The following is a 25035-nucleotide window of genomic DNA, read 5'->3' as shown; positions in this document are numbered from 1 at the left end:
CCCCGAGCTAAGGATTTTTAAAAGCCATTTTCCAGCAGCCTCTTCCGTCAATTTCCTGTGACGGGGGGTAATTTTATCTCTGAAAAAAGGATGGGTGTTACCACAATAACCTCGATGGCTTTTATCAGACACACACCACAAGCACAACTTGGGGGGAAAAAAAGGAAATCATTCTGGTTGCCTGATATTCTTTTTTTTTTTTTTCCTCTCACTTTGTGAAAAGTGGAAGTATCCCCTATTTGACAGATTGGTGCAAAACATGATAGGAATGAAATGTCCCAAAAAAATATAACATTCAACTTGTCAAACACAGAAGAAAGGGTTGGGAGAGTGAAACTATAAAATTACGGGTTTGAGCAAGGCAACTGATGAATCATCAGTGTATATTTTCGAAGAGTAAAAATCTGATAAAACGTGATTATTAAAATCAATAAAATAGACTAAAAAACCTTTTACGGTCCTGACCTCTTTGGTCTTCTTTTTGAGTTTTCAGTTATTTATGTCATTCTGTTTGGTTGGTCATTGAATTCCTTTGTGATATATTTAAAGTGTGTGGCAAAATTTGAGCTACTCTCTGTTGCCCCCTTGTGTCTGTCTCCTTTCCACTTTGTCCTTTCTAGTTACTCCTATCCACACATGCTCCATATCAGCTGATTAGCCCATTCTTTGTTCTGTCACCCATATATAGACGTTCTCTGCATTACTCATTTCTGGTTTCTCATTTTTACTTGGCTTTTCATGTGTGTTTTCTCCTGGTTTTTGGTTTCCTGTATTTTGTTCCTGTATTGTGTTTCTGTTGCCTTCTTTTATTTTGTTAAACCTGCAAGAACTCATCTCTGCCTCCCACATCTCTGTTTCTGGTCCTCAACCAACCTCAACCCAACCTGAAAAGGCTGAAAGAAGGAAGATACACTTTACCCACTTCCTTATAAGAAAAACAACAAGGCTATAAGGAATTATTTTTCTAGACTGAAAGGCTTTACTAACTAAAACAGGAAGAGTTGGCAACTTACTGATTAACAGATTTTCTGACTAATTACTGTTTTAGCTTTTAAAAGTCTTGCTACTTTCTATTTTTGAACTGCACAAAAAAGTTTGATCTATGAAACCTTTAATTTAGCTTTTTAAGGCATGTACTGTACAAAATTTAAGAAGAAATTTTTGTTCATATAAAAAATTCTATTGACATTTACACAATTTAGAGAATCATTATGTACTCCCTCGACTTGTAAATGCTGTCAATACCAAATCCTGATTACGCTTGCTTTGGAGGAACCAATGCCCCTTCTTAGTGCCCTACGCTAACATTTCCCTTTAAGAAAGTCTGAAACTGTTCTAACTCCTTTGAACTATCTGTCTAATCCATCGATATTATCTAGCTAATAGATCTAGTAGGAGTTAGCCCTTCATTCTTTGAAGCATCCTGGGGGAATCTGGGCCCAGATTGCATGTGCAGATCTGAATGTGTATTTTATTAAGAAAAGAAAACCACAATATGATTAAGGTAACGAAGCATTCAGACATGCTGCCTTTTACCATCTGCGTGCATTCGATGGTGACCCATTTTACCTTAAATGGACATGTATATGTACACAATAAGGTTTCATGAAAGAAAATGTTTCATCAAGTGAAAAAATTAATATTTAGGGAACCACTGAAGAAAGTGAGTAGTTTGTCTGCTACGCAAGTTAAGCAAAACTCGTAAATAATACATAAAATCAAGGCTTATCATTGTTTTGAGGATAGTTATTGATCCTTAACTAGTGTAAGAGCAGAGATAGTTTCACTTGTTCAGTGGCAGAAAGGTTGAAATACAAGATATCAGATTAACTGTTTTCATTGCTTTTGTCGATCTGCATATTTCCAATCAACATACTTCATTAAGTGCCCCTTTGACATTTGTTGTTAGCTTTACCAGTGATTTAGTGACTTAGTGGAATAATCAGTTAGGCATCTCAACATGGCAAAAATGATTTTGCTAGCTCAGTTACTCTAACGTTTGGAGAGAAAGGGAATTTATATTGTTGCATTTGAAAATGTGTATATATTTATTACACATTTTAAAATTTATTTTTTTCACTATTTTTATTTAAACCTCACTTTCATTATTTAAGGGTTCCATTTTGTTTTTGCTTTATTTCTGGTGTAAGGTATGAGTTTTTGATAAAAATTAAAATTTTAAAAATCCTTATTGATAGAAGCTATAATTAGCCTTTTTATCTGATATATATAAAATATATTTTGATAACACCCCCCCTCCCCTAAAAAAAAAAGAGGCAATGAGATAAGGAAAGGTATAGATCTCCGTAACATGCATTTATAAGTACTTACACCTTAGGAATAATTTTGCCCATTTTGTCTGTTGCTAAATTAAAGGAAGGATTGAAAATAACTTTGAGTTGTTAAAACATGGATGCTGGTGTAATTAAAAGATATTACAATAGACCCCATCAGCATACACAGAGAATACCCCTATGGTCATCACCAACAGTATGATGCACATGTTATCACTCAATTAACCCAGCTTGCACCAGTGGTAAAGTGGTGCTTGTTAACCTGCAAACTTGCTAAAGTCACCGTCCCTTGTCTAACGAAACTGCATATTCACTACATGTGCATGCCTCTGAATACCCCTCTGGCTCCCTGGCATGGTGCAGTCATTATGCTAATTACTTAATTATTCATGAGAGATTATAAATCAGTGTGAAATGATGAAATCTCACCTGATAATCAACTTAGATACCTGGATGAGGATATTAAGAAATTTCATGCTTCAGAGGAGAATGAAATTAAAGTTTAAAATTCATTATAGGTATAAGTAGATAGAGAACATTTGAGGGTTTTTATACTTATCTATAATTAGATTTAGAAAAATGTATTTGAACTCAGCAGAAAGTTTTAATCAGACCATATCAGCGAGGTACATACCTTTAGTTTTTCGTAGCGGTCACTTAGAGCTGCCACTTGGTGATCCCTGTGCCTTCCCACCAGTTTGCACAGTGAGCATATCAGCTGATCATCTATGACACAGTACATGTTCACCTTTTCCTCCTCATGCTCCAGGCACTGGAGTCCTCTGAGGTGGGAATCGGGCATAGGCTCAATAAGCCGGTGACCGGTGAATGGCTTCTTGTTTGGGTGAGTTGCTCTGAGGCATTCTTCGCAGTAAGAAACTTCACATGTCACGCATGTCTTAACGGCATCCTGAGGTGGGTCCTGCTCACAGAATTGGCATTGGACTGGTTCCGGGGCAGTTTCCGGGCTGGACATGGCGGCACTGACAGGAACCAAAGCCAGCCGATTGCTCCCTTCCTCGCTGGGAGAGTTAGGCCCACTGTGGGGGCCGGCCAATGGCAGCGGTAGAGGAAGCCCAGCTGAGGAAGAAGCCCTCTGAACTCTGTCGATGATGTTCTGCAAAGTCACGTTTCTTTTGAGTCCCTCTAATCCACGCTCTGGACTCAGGGAAATTACATACCTACAAGTGGGGCACTGAAAAGCACCAATATTCTGGACGGACTCGTTAGTGGCGCAATGGGAGACGAGGATACGGTGGGCACAACCAAAGCACAGGCTGTGAGCACAAGGGAGCAGCAGTGGGTCTTCGAAGAGCTCCAGGCAGATTGGGCAGGTCAGCTCTGACTCCAGAGTGTCCATCCTGCTCAGAAGAAGCCAGGCGGGATTGCGTGCAGCTTCAGCAATATCAAGAAGAGCCGCTCAGATGTCTGCAGGCCAGAGAAAGGAGCAGGAGAACAGAGAGAGTAAAAGGAGAAAGAAAGCAGAGGGATTTAAGATTAAATGGTGTGAAACGGCTTATTTTCTTTAGATTTCTTTGGAGGGCTTATATCTCAATGGGGCTGCTTAACAACAGCAGTGTTGGGAGCTTTTTTTTTTTTTTTTTTTTTTTTTTTTTACTTAACCGTAGATCCTGTGAAACCCCAAAACAACCAGTGTTGCAACATAACTATTTAAAGGGGTAAATTCTAGATTACATATTATAAAAAGCCAGAGTTTTTTTTGCCAATGAGTAAAAGGCCAGCTCTCTCAACATGCTTTTTCTTGGTTTACCCTTTACAGATTAGAGATAGATAGAGGTATGTGTGTGCAAGAGCAGCACCTTTCATTGGCTAAACCTATATTACCAAGACCAATCTGGCAGCTACCAAGAATTTATTTCCAACTATTACAATAAGTGTTTAAGGAGAAATTTGTGGAAAGGTGGTTGGAACTGTACTGAAGCAAAGCTCAACGCCTGCTATGGACATCTCTTAATATATTAGCAAATACATAAACAGGTTGTTGCTGTTCCTCGTTAGCATTTAATTCCTACATAATTCCTCATAAAGTGTGACTATGAAATTGTATTAGAACTCTAATTTCAAAGTTCTCTTAAAACTTAGATTTTTAGGTTCTTATAAACATGGGAAGGAAGGTTTTCGTATAAGGGGAGGCAGTGGCAGCTGCTGCTACAGCTGTAGCCAGTTAGTAATTAGAACACGAGTCAACTTATTCCCCCCCCAGAGTAGGTTTTTTTTTATATTTCAATCAGTCCTGTCATTCTCACACTGTTTCATAAGCTTTGCAGTTTCAAATAATGTTTGTGCTGATAGTGCACACCCAGTAACCTTGGTTACATATGAGATGTAAGGCAGTGCTTTGCTAGCTGGAATTATAAATTCAGTCAAGATGACCCTATTAAATAATTTTTCCCTTTTTACAGACAGTTTGAAATGGTAATCTCTTCATTTTTAATCAAATTATGTCCCTTGGTCTAAAGAAATGCTCTAAATCCACAGTTTAATAATCTAGTGAGGGCAATATCAGTTGTGAATGATTAAAGCAGAGCTCTCAAGCTTCAACCATCAAGGGTCATTGTCCTTCAACCTGTCTCCCTAATCTAACACATCTAGATTACACATCTGAATTACCTACTTAGCATGCAGTGGTCCAGCTAATGGGCTAGCCAAGTGGGACAAAAGATTTGGGTCCTGAGGCCTTGAAGTAGAGACGCAGAAGTAGAGGCTCCAGTTTTAAAATTTGAATTCATTAACTATATACACCTGCTGTTTATATAAATGTGCATTTTAAAATTCCATTAAAGTGTTTTTTTTTTTTTTTTGTAATGGCAATGCATAAAACCACATCTAAACTTTCATGAAATATAATCTTTTTGGCCCAATTCTTATGTGCTGCTAACTCAAAACTATAAACTGTGAAGTTACAGTGACAAGGCATAGTAACACTTCTTGCATGGCTGCCTGTGGCTTGGAGCTCATGAGCTAGTTTGGACAAATGTGGTACAAACCATATAAGTAACTCTCTTTTTAAGTGGTGCAGTTGTTATTTCTGTAATGCAAAAATGAAACATACAGCTTTGTCTCAAAATTAAGAAGTTAAATGTAAGACTTCACTCTGTGTGGTAGAACACCTTTGGGGAGATGTAATCCATTGTTATAAATCTTTTATGTTAAGTGTAGTCTTGCACAGTAAATTAAAGAGGCAACAGATGTATGGAGTATTATAATTTAGTGTTAGCTCAAAAGACAAAAATAAATTTTACATACACGCTCACTATGGTGAGGTGGTTCTCACTGATGCCCTCTGTGTAGAGGCTTTGTACCAGTTGCTGCAGACCAGCAGATTCTGCAACAGCTTTTCCCCACTGCCATCAGACTGTTGAACTGTTAAACTCTAAAGTAGACTCTGCATCACACTTGCAACATTATTTTCCACTACTAAAATTTGAACTTTTATAATCTTTTTAAATAGGACACAACTAAAATATTCTATTTGCATTTGGCACAATAGTTATTTTGCAGAGCACTGAACCTTTGGATATTAATGCCCATTTGCACCATTATTTTTACACTAGTTTCTTTTCTACACTGTTTACATTCTGATCACTGCGGCACTTTATAAACGGTAATGTTAATTTCCCTGTTGTAGGCTGTTCATTTCAATGTTGTAATCTGTATGCATCAGAATTTCGCTTTGTATAACCTCTGTGCATACAAAATGGCAATAAAGTTTTGTCTAGATATTTGACATTTTAATTTCCAGCATTTTCAACGAGGGTTTTAATTGTGGGCCATGTAGTTTTGTATCTGGCACTTTTTCTGTTGTAGTTTTTTTTTCCCCCTTAGAATTCTGCCACCCAAAAACAACATTGTTTGTAAGTTGTTCCCCATAGGAGAATTATACTAATTCCAAATATATAACATTTTCTCTGTATAAAAATCGAATATTTTTTTTTTTACTTATAGAGATCTGTTTTAAAATCTTTTTTCCCCATTTATTTCTAAATGTGGATTTATGCAGAAATATAATCTGGACAGGCTGCAATGGACAGGCTGCAATGAAAACCTTTAGTACTGCGTGCATGGTAACCTTGAGCTCCATTTATGTTGCTACAAACTTTCCCATGAACTACAACAGTTAACAAAAAGGCTATGCTGCTGTACTAAAATTATGTTTTTATTGCAGGAATTGGATCCAGTCTTATCTCTTACCAAGGGGGATTTTCTTTCTGATGCTGTCAAGCAGTATCTCATCTATTTTGTTTTTCATTGACAGTTTGTTGTGTGTGGACCTACTTAAAAACTTTGTTTTATAGCGGACCTTAATCCATGGACAACAGTCACTTCCATATATGCTGAAAGAGAATGATCGAAGAGATAATAAACGGAACTGAAACTGAATCTTTCAGCAGATGTCACTGTTGGATGAGATTAAAGTGCTACTGCGTTAGACAATAGGATGCTGAGAGCTCAAAGTATCTTTCCCCGTTCTCATGCATAGTTTCCTCTGATCAAAAAGAGCGGGGGGGGGAAAGTGCTGCAGATAAACTGTCCCCCACTTGAGATTTCTGCAGGGCTAGCAGTTTTCAGACCCTGTGATGTTTGAAGAAGGATAAGAGTTTTGTGTTGATGAAACGGAAAAAGGACGTATGGAAAAAGTTTTTTTTTTTTTTCCCCCCCTTACAGATTGCTCCTTTTTTGTTTTCTTTTCAACTCTATTTTTTCTTGATCATCACCAACAATTCATAGAAGTATAAGTTATTTTCAGTTGTTAATTGGGGTATATAAGAATTCTAAATCAACCTTACCCTTTGTAAAGAGAAAAAAATAACCCAAATTTGCTTTTGATTAACCATACTCTTTATTTTATTTTTCTCCCTGACATCAATGAGACTGAACAACCTCAATGCAACACACCAAATGTAGATGCAAAAAAAATTCCCTGTGACCTCTGTCAGTTTAAAAAGAGAAGGCCTATCAGCAGGCCATAGCCATTAACTAGAACTAAAAGTAGCACAATTCTGCAGAAATGCACAAAAAGCATAGCAAACAGGACCCCAGTAATGAAGCAAATAGTTGTTGAAAATGTCCAAGACATTTGTATGCAGTCAAATTGTTAATGTAATCATTCATCAAGTTATATAATCGCCAAAATGAATCATGGAGGAAAATAAAGCGGCATTAAGGTAGAAAATCTTCCAAACAGAGCCAGAGAATATTCTCGACATTGAGAATCCTGAAGAAATTGCCTGAAAAGATAAGATTGTGCTTTCAGATAAAAACCCATAAAACAAATTTGTTAACAGTAAAGGCACCCACAAATGCATAAACTGAATCAGGCAGCAAAGAGAGGGTGAGATGCCTCCAACCATACCGTAGGGGACACTGTTGTGCCATGAAGTAAGGTGACAGAGTATAAAGCAAAAAAGGATTTTTTTTTTTTTTTTTTTTACTTAAAATTCAAGTTGTTTACTTTTCCATCATAATTTTCTGCCTCAGGACTGCCACAGCTGTCACAATCTGTGAATAAGCAGTCTGCCATGCTGGCACCTCAGAAATGCCAGTACCTATAGTCTTCAGTGGGGGGCAATATAGAACTGGTTTAGCAGTGGGGAAGTTTGAGTTTATTTTACCCCCTCTTCACTGCAAATTGCAAATATGAAAACGGTGCCTATATATATATATATATATATATATATATATATATATATATATATATATCTTGATATTCATAATGTATGAAATGTCCTGTTTTCTTTTTTCCCACTGCCACACTTGTTTTTCCGAGAATGTGTTCTTACTGTAAACCTCACAACAGTTTATACTGATACTTAATAAAAACTATCTCACCATGTTTTCAAAAGGACACCACAGCATTTTTTGTATATATAGATGCCTTCATAATTTGATTTAGAACCATTTAGATTCAAACTTTCAAATGTCATTGAAGGTTTTCTGTATCTTCAGTGCTGTAAAAATTTAAAATAATCTACTCTACATATATATATATCACAGATGTTTAACTGTATATAACTTATTTTTAATGATGTATAGAAATAGAAGAATAAATAAGTATTGTAATTTTGCACCTCTTAAAATTTATTTATTAACATTTTATGCATGTAGAGGAGCTCAGGAATGTATTCCTATTTAAAGATTTATTCAAACAATTTTTCTTACTTAGAAAAGTCAATCTCCAAGTACAAATGGTGCACACCCACAACAAAAAAAATGTTGCTTACTAGTGCAAACCAAAAAAAAGTAATCTAACTTTAGCTAAAACCTACATAGGAATTTTTTTTTTCTTTGTATGGTCAGAAAAAATTAATTGTTGTATTAAGATGAATCTATTTTAGAAAGTATATGTGAAGCGACAAAGCTTTTCTCATAACAGGATATTTAAGAAAAAACTATGATCACATTATGTGATTTCAGTGCAACAAAACGTCACAAAAGCAAATTTTCTTGTTAATAATCACGACGCTGCCTAAACATTGAAACACAAAACATTTCCTCACATTGTGACCATGAATGGAAAAAACTATGTATGACTTATTTAATATGGAAACAGATGTTTAAATAAACTATTGCTTCAGAAACATACTACTTTTTTATTTTATTTTTTGTTTTTTTTATGTACAGACTCCTAATATAAACTAAAATTGAAAAAAAGAACACTTAATTAGGTTTAAATCTAGAAGTGAAGCCCATATGTACATTCCATATACATAAAGAAACTTAGTAAATTGGTTCCTTTGAATACTTTTAAGCTGAGAATTAGATGTTTTGAGTTAGACTCCCTCACATGTCAATGTTTTAATTGAAATTTTATTGTAAGTGCATATTTGGCTTTTATGTGTGTGTCTTTGTACGTATGTAATGATGTGATGTAATTTTGATGCCTATCTTGGCCAGGTCTCCCTTGCAAAAGAGATTTTTAATCTCAATGGGTATTACCTGGTTAAATAAAGGATAAATAAAAATAAAAAAATAAAAATAAATTGATAGAAAACTTTCATTTGGCACAACTAAAAGGCAAAACACCAGGTTTACCCATTCATCTTGAAACTTCTGTGAACTCAGACTTCCTTGTTCAATTATTTTCAATTAAAAGTAATTTGCTTAACTGTATTTTTAACTCTAAAAAGTTAAATAAATAATTACATCCATCTTACTGTATATGTATTGTTTAACTGAGCTGAGACTGATAGGAAAAAAATAAATAAAAATTATTACTGTCAGAACCTCCTCTTAACCAGCTTGTGTTAAGTTCAGCTTATTTTTAAATTGCAGATTTGTCAAAAATGATGTATACTATATCTCTTGGTACCTTTATGTAACAAAGGGCTCCAGTATAAGTCTAATACTTAAAGTCCTAGTTGGTCCATATTTTACTTCGATTAAAAAAGTTATGTTTCTGTTTGTTATGTTTTTCGTTTGATATTCAGTTTATGTTTGCTATTTGTTTTATAAGTTTAAGTTTTTTTGGTATAATATTTATGATGTTGTGTTCCTTGGGTTTTTCTCAGTTACTGTCTCAGTCTTGGTTCTGTTATATTTTCTTTTTATTGTTCAGTTTTGCTTTACTCCTTGTTTTCTAGTGTTAGTGGTTTTATTTTTTATTATGCTGTGTTCTCTGGGTTATTCTTAGTTACAGTTTCAGTCTTGGCTCTGTTATGTTTTTCTTTTGAGAGTTCAGTTTTGCCTTACTCCATGTTTTATAGTCTTAGTGGTTTAATTTTTATTTTGTTCTTTCTGGTTATTTTCTGTTCTCAGGTTTTTATTTGTTGCCCTCTGCTGCCCTCTTGAGTTCTTTTTTCTCTTGCTCCTTGTTTCTGCTCTGCTCACACCTGCTCCTAATCTGCTCGTTAACCCTCTCTTTGTTTCAGTCTCCTACAAATACTCTTGCTGTTCAGTTCCTCAGTGCTGGGTCCTTGTCTAACCTCATCAGTCTTCCTCCTACTTGTGTCTCTGAGCCATCCTCCTGGTTACAGTTCTTCCCTTGATGACTCCCAGGTTTTTGGTAAAGTTTTTACTTGTGTTTTCTTTCTTTGAATTTTTGGACTCCTGGTTTCTCGTTTGTTTTTGGACTTTGTTTTCATTTGGATTTTGGATTCCTGTTGCCTGTGGTTTTGGACTTTGTTTTTCAGTTCTCTCCATTAAATCAACTAAAAATGCACCTCTGCCTGCCTGCCTCTGCATTTGGGTCCACAATCCACAAACAAACCTTGAAAAAAGTCTGATTGAAAGCCAGTTTCATTATCTGACTGGTCTCTTTTTAAATAGATGATATGGACAATTAAAAATGCAAAACAAATTTTGAAACTATTAATCTTTATATATTATACATTTTTGTATTAATTTTTGATGATTACAAAAATGTATAATATCTCTTGTGTTTCCCCAAGTGATGGCGATACTTTATGTTGGGCTGTGGATAAGAAATATTTTTCTACCGGTTGGCAATGTTCTACCCTTTGCCTTGGAAGAATACAAACCCAATATTGTTAATATAGAATCGCGACTCCAATCATTTGACAGGTGTCATTTTTAAATAAATGGCCACACAGTGTGTTGTAGTTGCACCAGTTTTCTTCGTTCTCCTTTCTTATTTGGTGTAAAGTCATTGCTTATTTTGAATGTGATCCACAAATAGTAAAGAGAGGTTATGGGGCTTTTCTGAAATTAACTTTTGATCTCTCCTGCAGTTTATATCTGGGCCGTGTTCCTCCCACAAGTCTGGGCTCTGCTTCTTTAATCTTTCATTAACTTTGGATCCAGGAAGGTAGCGGCTTTCCCTTCCACTCATGGTTTAGGGTGGAATAAAATTTTAATAGGTACCCTTTTTGTCCATTTCCTGAATAGGGATACAACAAAAGCAAAATGTGGACAAAAACAGAAGCGAATCTCTGCCTGTACTTAAAAAATTATGACTATGGCATCACTTTACAGAGCACACAAAATAGGGGCCCTTTATATTCCTTAGTTAATATAAATACACACATAATGCCAATTTTAATTATTAATAGAGGTATGAACCGAAAGAACATATAACATTCTGGTGATTACAGTAAATGTCTTAAAGCTACAAAACCTGGGTTTAAACAAACAAAAAAAATGTGTGCAAGGATCCATTTGTGATTTGATGCAAGCGGCTGTGGCAGTCCATGATGTAGATACAAGAAGTAGGTCATTCCCATTGACCTGGCTCACATAATCAGCGTACACTGTGTGTGTCACTTGATGATCTCGGCGTTCCAATTCTCTGTCTCCCTCAACTCGGACGAAGCGGATAAAATGTAGCAAAGCACACGGCGAAACGATAAATGCGAGCAGACGAGGGCAAAGGCATCCAAGTCGGAGGGTACACATATCTGTCTGTCAGGGTTTATAAAATCATGCCTTAGGACCAAAACAAACCTTGCTCAGTGAAAACTGATGGGACAGAGTTGACTGGAGATGAATGCATTAGTACTTCATTGCAAAACATAAAAACAATCTTAGAGATTTAACTGTTTCCTCATCAAATTTGGCACAACACATGCCTTTAAATGTAACCTACTTTCAGAAAGAACACGCTTCAAAAGAACAGGCCCTAAATTATTTACATCTTTTCTTAAATACCAAATAATTTATATATTTTTATGCATCTTAGTGTCACATCTTGCATCTCTTTCAACCTTTTACCCACTCAACACCTTGTTTGCATCAATCTCTCGAAGAAATCAGTAGATCCCACAACTGTTTACTGGATTTGTGCAGGAAATGGGAGGGGAAAAATAACATAATCTGCCTTCATAGTGGCCGTGGGCGACTAATGCCAGATTAACCCTTGACCTTGCTTTATGGTTGAGAACCAGTTGGCTTTATAAGGGGTCGTGCAATCCGGATCCTTTCAGCAAAACATGTGCCCTACTAATTGATTTCTACAGGAAACGATTAAATCGAAAACTTTACTCTTCTGTTCTAATCGCATGGAAAGTCTGATGCCACCCTTTTTTTTTTTTTTTCAAATATGTTAATGCACATGCTAAACATTCCTTCTAGAAAGTATACAGTGTGTCTTGTGGTATTGGTGAGAGGAAATTGGTGCTTTTTAGTCTGCAGCCTTACTTGTACATGTTGTGCAATATATCCAATTAGGACATAGGATGAAGAAACACAGTTGGGCAATGAGCATGCCCAGAGCAGAAGCTAACGAGGTCCAAAACTCCAGTGTTAGAAGAGGGATCAAAAGCTTTCAGCTTTAGATGTCAAACTCTGCAGAGAATTGTGTGTCTGCATCTCTTCATCTCTCCCACCTTGTTTTCTCTCCATCTTAGCCTCTATTCCCTTCATTTTCAAGATCTTACAAAGTTACTGAAACTAAAAATGGTCAGCTGTACACAAACACCTTTGTCTCCGAAACCCTGCCACGTTTTTATCCCTAATCCGCTTCCTGCCACACTGGCTGTGACCAATCCAGCCCTTCCATGGTCTAAAGTGGGCAGTCACACTTTAACAGGATTGGTTGGTCATAGTCTGGGATGCAGAGGATATTAGTGATGATAACAGAGGGAGACGTTTTTGATTGTTTATGCGTGGCAAGGTCTGTCTGGGATCTCACTTGTGTGACCCAGATTGGCCTCGGTGATGGAGCTAAAAAATTCAATGCGATGTTTGTGGGTCAGGAGATTATAGGAGACATAAAACAAGTCTGGTGTTGACAGTGTGTTTCATCAGAGTCTATGATCTTCCCTGCTATTAAAGAAAGACTGGTGAGACCAAAAAGTAAACATGTTGGCATTGCATATTTCATTTCTAATCAAGACGTAGGCTTAAAAAAAAAAAGAAAAAGAAAACGGAAAAGCTGCCACAAAATGTTATATAACGTCTATAAATTTAGACCTAGAAGAACCTCACCACATAACACCCTGCAGCCCTCTTACTCTTTGAGATTTTACTCATATCCATCACATATCTTAATTTGGCTTAGCTGGGTGTAAAATTAATAAACCCCCACTCCAAATTAAGTTTTCAGTTAAACTTAGCTTGTCCAAAAAAATCTTAAATTAAATGAAAGAACAATGGGAATCTGGTATGACAGGTGGTTTTTCAAACCCTTCTATGTGAAGCTGAACCTTTAATAACTGTTAAGACCGATGGGGAAAAAAAAAAAAAAAAAAAAAACTATTTGACAAAGTTAACATGAAATCTTAGTCCTATACTCATAGGCAACGATCTCCACTTCAGGAATGCAATGAATTTGTCTCATCTCAGACACTACAGCAGCTATCATACCCACTGTAATATATTTCAGGAGCACTTGTGTAACAGAACCTTGGAAATTGAGGTATGTTTGTGATCAGCACTTGGTTTACAGGGATAATGATGCCCCACAGCATGAAGGTTACTCCCAAGAGTTCCTAAAACTTAAATTAATCCATCTTGTCCTCCACACGCTGAAGGTTTACGGCGCCTGTAGATGCAAATACAGCAAAACAGCTCCGAGCACTGTTGGGCCGCCTCCTTGCCTCATTGTATGCATTGTTTTTAATACAGGTGCTGGTCATAAAATTAGAATATCATGAAAAAGTAGATTGATTTCAGTAATTCCATTTAAAAAGTGAAACTTGTATATTATATTCATACATTACATACAAACTCATATATTTCAGATGTTTATTTTGTTTAATTTTGATGATTACAAATGACAACAAATGAAAATCTCAAATTCATCATATCAGAAAATTAGAATATTGTGAAAAGGTTCAAAATTGATGGCCCCTGGTGCCACACTCTAATCAGCTAATTAACTCAAACCACCTGCAAAAGCCTTTAAATGGTCTTTCAGTCTAGTTCTATAGGCTACACAATCATGGGGAAGACTGCTGACTTGACAGTTGTCCAAAAGACGACCATCGACACCTTGCACAAGGAGGGCAAGACACAAAAGGTCATCGCTAAAGAGGCTGGCTGTTCACAGAGCTCAGTGTCCAAGCACATTAATAGAGAGGCGAAGGGAAGGAAAAGATGTGGTCGAAAAAAGTGTACAAGCAAGAGAGATAACCGCACCCTGGAGAGGATTGTGAAACAAAACCCATTCAAAAATGTGGGGGAGATTCACAAAGAGTGGACTGCAGCTGGAGTGAGTGCTTCAAGAACCACCACACACAGACGTATGAAAGACATGGGTTTCTGCTGTCGCATTCCTTGTGTCAAGCCACTCTTGAACCACAGACAGCGTCAGAAGCGTCTTGCCTGGGCTAAAGAGAAACAGGACTGGACTGCTGGTGAGTGGTCCAAAGTCATGTTCTCTGATTAGGGATGGGAATCGAAAACCGGTTCCTGTTAAGAACCAGTTCCGTATTTTCCGATTCCATGGCATCGTTTGGCAGCTCACTGAACGATTCTTTTTTCGATTCCCGCAGCACCAGAGCCTAGAGCGCCGGCTCTGGGGAGCACGACTTACGTCACGTTTTTTACGTAAGTTACGTACGTTACGCAAGTTACGCAAATTACGCAAGTTGGAAGAACTATTCGAGGAGGAAGACAACGAGCTGCGGTCACTTTGTGAATCAAAGCCCCGTCTTTCCTTACCCCAGAGGGTAGATCAGGAAATCCAGCTCTATAAAAGCTTGCCCTCCATCCCCTGCAGGGATAGCGCCACACTTTGGTGGTGGAACAAGGAAGATACGCTGCCCTTGCTATCTGACTGGCTGAAAACTACCTCTGTGTGCAGGCTTCCTCCACCCCATCTGAGAGGGTGTTCTCCACGGCTGGAGACACCATAAGCCCGGAAAGATCCTGTATCCTTCCAGAAAAAGCAGATATGCTCATCTTTCTGCAAAAGAACTGTTAATTTTCCCTACTACTGTTTTATAATTAGTATTTTTTGTTATTTAAAATAGGTTATTATCCCATCATTTGTTATTAGACATTGTTGGTTATTAAGTTTGTTCTTGTATATTTATTTTTCATTTAAACACAGATGTTACTCCAGTTTCACATTTCCTGTGGACATCTTGATCTTGTTGAGTTTGTAAGATTGTGCAATAGTTAAGTAAACAAAGTTGATTCTGATAATCAAACTGTTTGTTCTCCTTTTTCCCCCAAATTGGAATCGAAATAAGAATCGATAAAGAATCGAATCCTTTCATAGAATCGAAAAGGGAATCGGAATCGTGAAAATCTTTTCAATTCCCAACCCTATCTCTGATGAAAGTAAATTTTGCATTTCCTTTGGAAATCAAGGTCCCAGAGTCTGGAGGAAAAGAAGAGAGGCACTTCATCCACGTTGCTTGAAGTCCAGTGTAAAGTTTCCACAGTCAGTGATGGTTTGGGGTGCCATGTCATCTGCTGGTGTTGGTCCATTGTGTTTTCTGAGGTCCAGGGTCAACGCAGCCACATACCAGGAAGTTTTAGAGCACTTCATGCTTCCTGCAGCTGACCAACTTTTTGGAGATGCAGATTTCATTTTCCAACAGGACTTGGCACCTGCACACAGTGCCAAAGCTACCAGTACCTGGTTGAAGGACCATGGTATCCCTGTTCTTAATTGGCCAGCAAACTCTCCTGACCTTAACCCCATAGAAAATCTATGGGGTATTGTGAAGAAGAAGATGCAATACACCAGACCCAACAATTCAGAAGAGCTAAAAGCCACTATTAGAGCAACCTGGGCTATCATAACACCTGAGCAGTGCCACAGACTGATCGACTCCATGCCACGCCGCATTGCTGCAGTAATACAGGCCAAAGGAGGCCCAACTAAATACTGAGTGCTGTACATGCTCATACTTTTCATGTTCATACTTTTCAGCTGGCCAACATTTCTATAAATCCTTTGTTTTTATTGGTCTTCAGTAATATTCTAATTTTCTGATATGATGAATTTGAGATTTTCATTTGTTGTCATTTGTAATCATCAAAATTAAACAAAATAAACATCTGAAATATATGAGTTTGTATGTAATGTATGAATATAATATACAAGTTTCACTTTTTAAATGGAATTACTGAAATCAATCTACTTTTTCATGATATTCTAATTTTATGACCAGCACCTGTATAAGCTTCCTTTCTCCTTCAGAGACGTGGATTTACTTTTTTTTCCCCCATTTTCTTCCACTTTTGTTTATATTGATGCAAGCAAACTGTAGCTGGCTTTTCCGTTGATTTTGGGTCAGTAGTTATGCACATGGTCAAGAATGTATCCCATCATTGTTGGGCTTAATTTGGAAGCCAGAATTTATAAGTCTTCCTGGAGGTCATTTATATGTACTCAAGGTTTTTTGATCATCCATCTCCTTAATGGCTTAAAGGCATCTGATGGTTTCTTCTTTGAGCCCTATACACTGGCTACAAGTTTAGCTTTTAATTTGTGCAATATTTTTCTAATACATAGCGAGGTAATTTAACTACTTCGGGCCTTTTGACAACTGAACTTCTTGTGGTCTCTTCTCAGAACTTTCGTCTTTTGATTCATATTTCTAATCATGATGAAATATCACCATCTTTCCAGGCATTTAGGGTCTTCCACCTCAAGGACTCGAGTACATCTCATAAGATCCTGGATCACGTGGGGCTGGGACCACAACTTATTGGCAGATGTGTGCTCTGAAGCAGTGCAAAACTGCAAAAGCTTTAATTCCAAGTAAGTCAATCTTTTCCTTGGATAGTGAAGGTAAAGAAGACACTTTGCCAATGGAATAAAACAAGTTAATTTTACAATAAGAAAAGCTGAATTTTATTATTTCAAGTGCATAATATCTAATTATCTTATTTAAAGGGTAAAAATACTGATTCCATTGGGAGATCATTTTATTTACATACTCAAATTAAGGGTAAATACAATTAATGTAAAAACTCTCTTTATTTCTAAATCAATTTTGCAGAGGGTTGAACAATTGTTGAGGCTAAAGCTTCAAATAAGTTTTTACATTTGAAACCACCTGATTTTTTTTTTCCATTTTGGCCTATAAACTGCTGTATGGCCGAAATTAAGGTTTTAGAAACTAAAAAATGTCAGAAAAAATGAAGGTTAATTGCATAACTTTTTAGCGGCCTCTGAGAAACACAATCAAGCTTTAGTGTCTGGTCTCGCTTCTGCTTGCATTCACTGCAAAAACAATCCAGAAATTATTCAAAATTTCTTAAAATAAGTATATTTACCCTTAATTTAAGTAGGTAAATAAGATGATGAAAATGGAATGGGATTTTTTACGCTAAAAATAAGATAATACGATAATATGCACTTGAAATAAGACGATGCAATTGTTTTTTTCTTATTTTAAATGTAAATCTTATTCTTTTGTCGAAGTATCTCACTTACCTCCTCAAATCAAGAACAAATGCACTTATTTTAAGACAAAAAAGACTAGATTTAGATTTTTTTTCCAGTGTTTCATGGGTGATGCAGTATCAGTCATTCAAAATGGCCCTTCCCAGTGAAATACCAGCTGAATGGCCGCCCACTTCCCTGCCGCTCCCAGCAAAATCCCCTCCAACTTCCAGCCACTGGTCTTTCCCTGGGCATGCATATTTTTTTACCCTGACTCCACCCTTTTGCTGAATTTCACTGACCACTGATTCACTGATTTCTCTTTAGATCTTAATGTCCACAAATTGTGACAGAAATAATATTTTAGTACAAAGATTGATGGTAAAAAAAAGGAATTGCAGTGGACCAGCCAAGGGCCAATCAAGGAAAGTGGGGAAAGAAGCTGAGGTTCAGAGGTAGGGAAGAGAAAAATTCCCCACTTTCTTTAAGAGTTTATGAAAGTTTCTTTCAATCACTGCAATTACTCAGTAATGCTTTGATAAAAGTGATAACGTTGCACCATGTTCCCAGAAAGCCACTCCTGCTTCTTTGATGGGCTAATAAAAGGTTTTAAAGGGAACTTTCTGTAACCTGTGTGGTATCTGCATGCATAAGTAGGGCTCAGGGGTTAAAGCATGTGGCTGCTGCATGCAGTGCATCAGGTCAGACTTTCCCATTTTATATAAACTACTCAGGGCAGGAATAAGTAAAGCAATAATGCCTTACAGAGGGGAAATTTGTATGGGATTACAGTTTATGCTCCTAATTCAAGAGAAATTTGCCTCTGCTACTTTAGGTGATTAAGCTTTTAAGCTTTTTAAGAACTGTGGGTTTCTTTTCATGACATTTTAGCCATCAGATTTTAAAATTAAACTAGTGTAGCTTCTTAGAACAAGGCTGAGAACAGAGTGGATTCTACCACCATTAAGTTGACCAGCTGGTCTGTTGCAATTAGTATTTTTTTTCTGAGACCAGCATTTAGAAATTAGAATTATCAGACGTGAGTGGGTAGAGTTAGTGGTGTTATAATATGAAATCCCTAAAATTCTTCTCAAAACAAACTCTGATAAAGCCTAAGGAAAGTTTATCTTTGAAAAACCTTATTTGCTATTTTGGATTTAAAATGGTGCGCAATTGAAATCGGGGAAACCGCACCATTCTGTGACAAAGAAAATCTGAAAAATTAGGCATACTCTAAACAAATATGACAATAGCTTTTGTTTCACCCAGAATCTGGTATCACTCGTGGCATAAAATAAATAGAAGTTGCTTGCAAAGACTTTATGCTGGCTTTGTAAGTTAGTTGGTAAAACAGTGTTTATATAGAACTTGCTGTCTTCAGCAAGTTTTTTACAACACCTAGTCATCAGGGTCAAATTACTCACAACCCAGTGGTGGGAGTGTTTCAGCATTATCTTAGTGTTTGAGCCCTCCTGTTCCCATCTGATCTGTTTTAACCTGCCTCCTTCCAGTCATCAGGAGTTATTCTCAAGCCAGTGGTGAGTGTTTCAGCGTTACCTTAGTATTTCTGATTATCTGATCCTGACCTGCTCTGCCTCTTAACCACTGAACCTGCCTTTTCCCAGCTGGACTCCTGCTGGATTCTGCCTGTTTGCTGAACTTGGAGCTGTTTCCTGTCACCAACCTGGATTTTCCTTTGGAACCTTTTTGGAGTTCTGATCTCCTGGGTCTGTATCCTGAGTGCGTCCTTGACACCGGCTATGGCTTCGCCCTCTGGATTAACCTGTCAGGGTCCCCTGTTTTAAGCTTGTGAGAGTTTCACTCCACAACTTGGCTCCCAAACATTTTATGAAGCATGTTTTTTTTTTTTTTTACAATCCAAATATAAAACCTATTAAAAATGTTGAAAGCCAAGTTTTTAATTAGAAACATTTTACTCTGACTGTTGCAAGCTACATAAAACATTTGTACCTACTGTATGTTTTTTGGAAATACTTCCAGCCACGAGACCCACTGAAAGTTAAAACATTTTACAATGAAATCGCTGTTCAAACGCATGCTAATCTAGCAAGATTGTTTCCATTAATATTTTTATGTGCGTTTCGAAGCTTCACATTAGAAGAGCTTGATGTAAACAGCAAAATTCTAACCAACTTTCAAGAGTTTTGCAAAATGAGGTGGTTTTTGATTATTTTTTCTAACGAGTAAATTTATTGCCCACATCTTTTTCCATCTCCTGTGTAGTAAGTTCGGATGAATCAAACTTTTACCTCAGATGAAATATCAGCTATTTCTGCATGCAAGTCATAGAATCTAACCACCCTGAATGGCATGCAAAATAGCTATTACTAGCTGACAAAATCAAGTTCATAACTCTCCAAATTGCAACACGTTAATTGAAACCTCAGTCCATTACTGATCTGTGGTCCAGCTTTCAACTAGCTTTCTACCTCTACTTCCAGTTTATTACAGTGAGCGTAGTCTTAAAGGTACACAATGCAACCGGTGTTGATTTTCCAGCGAGGCTCCCCCCAGAGGGCGAAAGTAAAAGTGCACTGTCGTAAATATGCTCAGCTGTTCCCCTGGTTTCTCCGTCAAGCCAGGCACGGTTGTTTTGAGCTTAGCAGACAGGCGAACCCAGCTGGCGCAACAGAAGCAGCGAGTTTACATGCAAAGTCAATGGTTGACGCGCGTCAAGGCGCAGCAAAAGGTCCCGCGGCGCGTTTTGAGTAGCAGGTGCAGCGCGTCTGAGCAGCTGAAGCAGCGCGTCGGGCGCGTTTAAGCATCTGACGCGTGTGACGCGCCGCAAACGCGCTGCTGCTCGAGATGGAAAAATTTTATTTTTGCTGTTCGACGCGCCGCCTCAACCAATCAGAGAAGCTGATCTGGGAGCTGGCAGGGAGAGAGACATGGCGCTGATGATCAGAGCGCTATTATCACTCCTCTTAAACAGTTTATTGACGCCTAAATTAACTTAAAATGCAGAAATCTGCCGGCAGAATATGTTCGCTTTTATTATCCTGCTGCCTGCAGTTTGGATTATTTCGATGAAAAACACCTACCAGCTGCCGCTGTGAACCGCGAGGAGGCGACCCAGCCAGAGGCTGCTGATGAAGGGATTCCAACTGTCGGCGCACCGCTGGTATATGGGGGTCTGAGCAGCTCCGACAGAAAAAATATTGGAAGGCAGGATTGTACTGTAATCTGGAGGAACTGACTGCACTGATTACGTTTTCAGGTGTATTTTCTCACTTAAAAACATATTAAAACTACTTTATTCCCACTGATCACAGCAAATATAGCTGCAAGGCAGAGAAAGGATAGTGAAGCTCCGCCCAACGCGTGTCAGACACACTTTTGCACCGCGCAGCCAGAGCAGCAAAGCTGCTTCAGCCGCGCGTCAGAACTAACTGGTACAAGCAGTAAAAATGAAGCAGCAGACGCGATTTTGCTGCTTTTGCTGTGTCCGGTGTGAAAGCAGCGCTGCACAAAGATCGCCACTGTGCTAGCAACGAGCATGCTTTTAACTGGGGGCGTGTAGCAGTTCTCGCCGTAAAGCAAGACTGACTCTCGCGAGACTTTTGAGCCTGTGGGTGCGGGTCGGTGCTCCTGCAATTGCAAGTGCGGTTTTTCCCCCACAGACCACCAGGGCGGCCGAGAATACCTTTGTTCAACCTGAAATGACTCATTTAATCATCCAAAACGTTATGGAACACATTAATTAACTGAAAAATGTTGCATAGTGTGCCTTTAATGTATGATATTGTCTATTGCTTCATCTTTTTAATTTGGTTCAAAGAATAAAAATTGGACAGCTTTTCAAACTCCTTTTCCCAGGTATAAGCTTAGCTTTAGAACTGTGCACTTGTTAGAATTAATGATTGCAGTTGAATGTAGGAGAAAGAAGCAAGTGCTTAAGAAAACTAACAGAGGTTAGATTTGAGTAAAATGGCACCAGATTAGCTCAACCACACAAGTGCACGTAAAGAGTGTCTTCAAGATTTCACAAGCTTGCTGTTGAGGAGCCCCTTTTTTAATGCTTCAGGCGATTTACTGTAAAAGACATGCTTGGATGATTGAGAAATGCAAGTTGCTGTGATTTCTGATTTCATTTGTTTTATTACTTGGAGAAAATCAAACTTTGGTAGATGGGCACATGGCACAATTTTTCCCAATTGGCTTCAAAAATTTTGATACATATCCCGCTTTTCCCCAAAAAAATGGTGCTGCTTATTTTCAGTCTGGCTTGCTTGGTTAAAACATAAACAGTCTGGTTGTAATGTTGCTCTGTGGCTCAAAGGTCCATAACCTTACTGCTTATGAGCACCTTGGCCCAATATCTATAAGGCAGTTTGCTCATATGCACAGTTTGACCATTTTGGCATATTTAATGATTTCATTTAAGAGATTTGGATTGTTTTGCAGGCTGAATTTGACTCTGTGAAATTATTTCAAAAGCAAATCTTCATTATATGCAGTGGCATCTGCACTTAATTCAAAACTCTGTAAGCACATCTCAAAGTTGTAATGAAATCAATAAAATGTGCCTATTTTATTGATAAGAACAACAATCATGTCTTTTTTTATTTCATCAGCAAAATAGTTGGTAAAGATTATAGGAAATAATTACTTAAGTAAAATGCTATCTTTTGTAACATTTTACAATTCCTAAAATTTAATGCACAAATAAATGTGACTTGCACTTTGCAGTAAAATCGAAGGTTCCTATGTTTTTTCTGGTATGTATTTAATGTGTATTCAATTTCTCTATAAATAGAAAAAATGTAATCCAATGAGGCACAGTTATTTGTTTATTCAAAAGAATGCTTTGCAGTTTTTATTTGTTTGTTAAAATGTCCTGCATTTTATTGCAGAGACTTCTCTCAGTTTTGAAATGAGCTGAAGGACCTACTGAGTCCCTCCACAGGAATGTTGATTGAGCCAATGGCACCCATTGTCACACTTCTTAAAGTTACCATGACAACATTACTCTCATTTTACTTGGTCGGTGATTAAAAAATTCAGTGGAGTGGATAAAATGGAGTCAAATGAAACTAGCTGGTCCTTTGACTAAAGGAAAAAAGTATTTGAGTGTGTTTGTCATTATAAGGATGTTTAGATAGCAATTAGCACCCCCTTCCCTCACCCCTGACACACACCGGGTTTGAACTAAACTATGACTTTGAAGATTGAGATAACCCGTTAGAGATGACTATCTCACTGCTTGTACCTCCCTATACAGAAGTGATGAGATAACAGGATATATTTGTTAGAGAGGCTTTCAGCAAAAGGGAGTTTTTTTTTTTTTTTTTTTTTCTTAAAATCAAAACAAAAAATAACAGCTTTGCTTCTAAATTAGATTAAGAGTTTAACCCTATTTGTTGAGTTTACATAAACAGCATGAGCAATCCCACAAGGAATGAAAACAAGTTGAAAGGTCTGCGGTTGCCATAATTGTCTGTAAAGTTCCCACGGTCTGTTTACAGGTGGGGGGGTGGGCAGATCTGAGTGCTGCTTCTCTGTGAAGGTCTCAACAAGACATGTCAGTGGAAACAGGAAAGAAGCAGGAACAATAGCATTGTTGCTATATCGGTAGACGTTATGATAGCTTCAAACTAAACTTCCCACAAGTTTTTTCTTAGTTTTCTTTTTTTTTTGTCCAGTCCAATGTAACTTTTTTGCATCCTCAAAACCAAGACCTAATTGATCTCTCTGATCTGTCGCAGGAGAGAATAAGCAGTGGCGCTGAGCTTGTTTGCCAGCTGTGACATAGTCCAATACAGAAGACACTCGTGCAGTGAGGCGTACCAAACAAGCCTCAGCACACAGCGTCCGACTTTCTTTGAGGCCAATATATGAAGTGGGCTGTGCACCATATGCAAGACAAAAATAGTCATCATGTAGATGTAATTTTACATGTTCTTATACGCACAACCTTGATAGACAAACAGTCTTCCAATACTTGCTTAAATTAGGTAAAAAAGCAAAGATTATGTTGCTTTAAAACAAGCTTCATTTGTAAAACCCGAGCTAAATGCAAACAATACCGATTATTCTTCTGCAATGTGTTATCTTCGTTTTGAGACTAAACATCATGAAACTTTAGCTCACTATTAAAAGAATGAGAAGACTTTGATAATTCGAGATCAAATTAAGTTGTCAGGAACTTAAGTGAACACAGAACTCAGAGGAGGAATAAATGAGTCACACAGTGTAATAAAAGCAGACTCTGTTGAACATACAGTATCTTCAGAAAATGCTTCTACAAAAGTTTGTCCACGGAGCTCAATGGCTGGGTTCTTAAGCCACTGCTCTATTATTATCATTCTTGCACTTCTCAGATTTACTGAGAATACAGACTAGGCTGAGGTGGAGGGTTGAAGCATGTGGGAATCCCCCCCAGGGATTTACAAACTTAAGTCAAAGAACCTCCAACTGCTCATTGTATATAACCCACCGCTCTTCATACAATGTGCAACTCTGGCTCTTACCTTCCACATGATTAAAATCCCATCATCCACAAACAAAGTGAAAAAGATGGGAAGATAGAGGTGAAGAGGGGGAGTGACGGCTCTCTTTCTCTCCCTCTCTCTCTCTCTCTCTCTCCTCCGTGGGATGCAGGAAGGTTGACAGCGGCTAAAACGATAGTAAAGAGCAATCCCAGAAGCCACTGAGGATGTGAGTACGTCTATGTGGCTGTGTCATCACCTCTCTTGACATGTTTCCTCCTCTGCCTGTGCAAGCTTTTCCATCCAGACCCAGCAGAGAGAGAGAGAGAGAGATGGGACAAACTAGTGCACCGCCCCCTCACTGTTTCCTCTCCTCCCCCAGTCTGTTCAGTCCTTGCTCCATGCTCCACTGTATTCAAATGTGCCAGTTAGCAGACTTGCCTTAAGTAGGCCAATCATCATCTAGCTTTATGTTTGCGGCATAATTTGCAGCAAATGAATCGCGGCTTAGAAATTCTATAACTGGAATATTCCCCTTATTGAATCACCTAAAAACATTCAAGCTTACGTACAAGCAAAAGTATAGACACAGACTACTTGTTCTATGTAATTTAAAATCTAAGTAAAATATTAGATTTGAGGTTTCTGAAATCTGCATTTATTTTTTGTTATATCTATACTTGTGTCTCTTTACCCAACTCAATTAAGACTATAAACCTGTTTCCCTTTTCTCATTACATGGTACATTAGTTTGTATTTAGTGCACACCTCAAGACCACACATTCATTAGATTATGGTTAAATATTTGCAGCTTGTAATGCATTTATACACAGTATGTACTTTATAGGGACCATGATTTTAGTAATTTAAAAAATGTAGTTGTAATCTTTAACATTTTTGAATAACTTCTCAATACTGTGGTTATTCTAACAAGTCAAAGTTTTTCTTACTTTGTTGTCAAATACGGGAAAGCAAACTTTTAGTGGTGGGTTAGAGACCCAGTGTTCTTTTAAGAGAGAAGTTTTTGGAG

The 25035-nt window shown here is 37.6% G+C and overlaps 1 protein-coding gene and 1 long non-coding RNA gene across 3 annotated transcripts in view; one reads left to right on the top strand and one right to left on the bottom strand.

The window, feature by feature from the left end:
- LOC119784483 (E3 ubiquitin-protein ligase Midline-1-like) overlaps positions 1-25035 on the bottom strand; it is an 86838-nt gene that overhangs the window by 28597 nt on the left and 33206 nt on the right. The window contains exons 1-2 of one of the 2 annotated variants that reach the window (XM_038286580.1): positions 24048-24322; positions 2929-3722 (exon numbers count right to left, since the gene is read on the bottom strand). In XM_038286580.1, coding sequence (XP_038142508.1) covers positions 2929-3654 — 726 coding nt within the window. In that variant the 5' untranslated portion in view covers positions 3655-3722; positions 24048-24322. Of the gene's footprint in view, positions 1-2928; positions 3723-24047; positions 24323-25035 lie in introns of those variants that run through there. The other variant, XM_038286660.1, reaches the window with a different exon arrangement.
- Positions 10113-17773, top strand: LOC119784606. The gene is made up of 3 exons (XR_005280949.1): positions 10113-10317; positions 16798-16929; positions 17676-17773. It is a non-coding gene; the product is annotated as an uncharacterized LOC119784606 (long non-coding RNA).

Source organism: Cyprinodon tularosa, unplaced genomic scaffold (genome assembly GCF_016077235.1).
Source record: "Cyprinodon tularosa strain WSP-4 unplaced genomic scaffold, ASM1607723v1 ctg1, whole genome shotgun sequence".
Classification (NCBI taxonomy): domain Eukaryota; kingdom Metazoa; phylum Chordata; class Actinopteri; order Cyprinodontiformes; family Cyprinodontidae; genus Cyprinodon; species Cyprinodon tularosa.
This window is presented reverse-complemented; position numbering and strand designations above follow the sequence as displayed.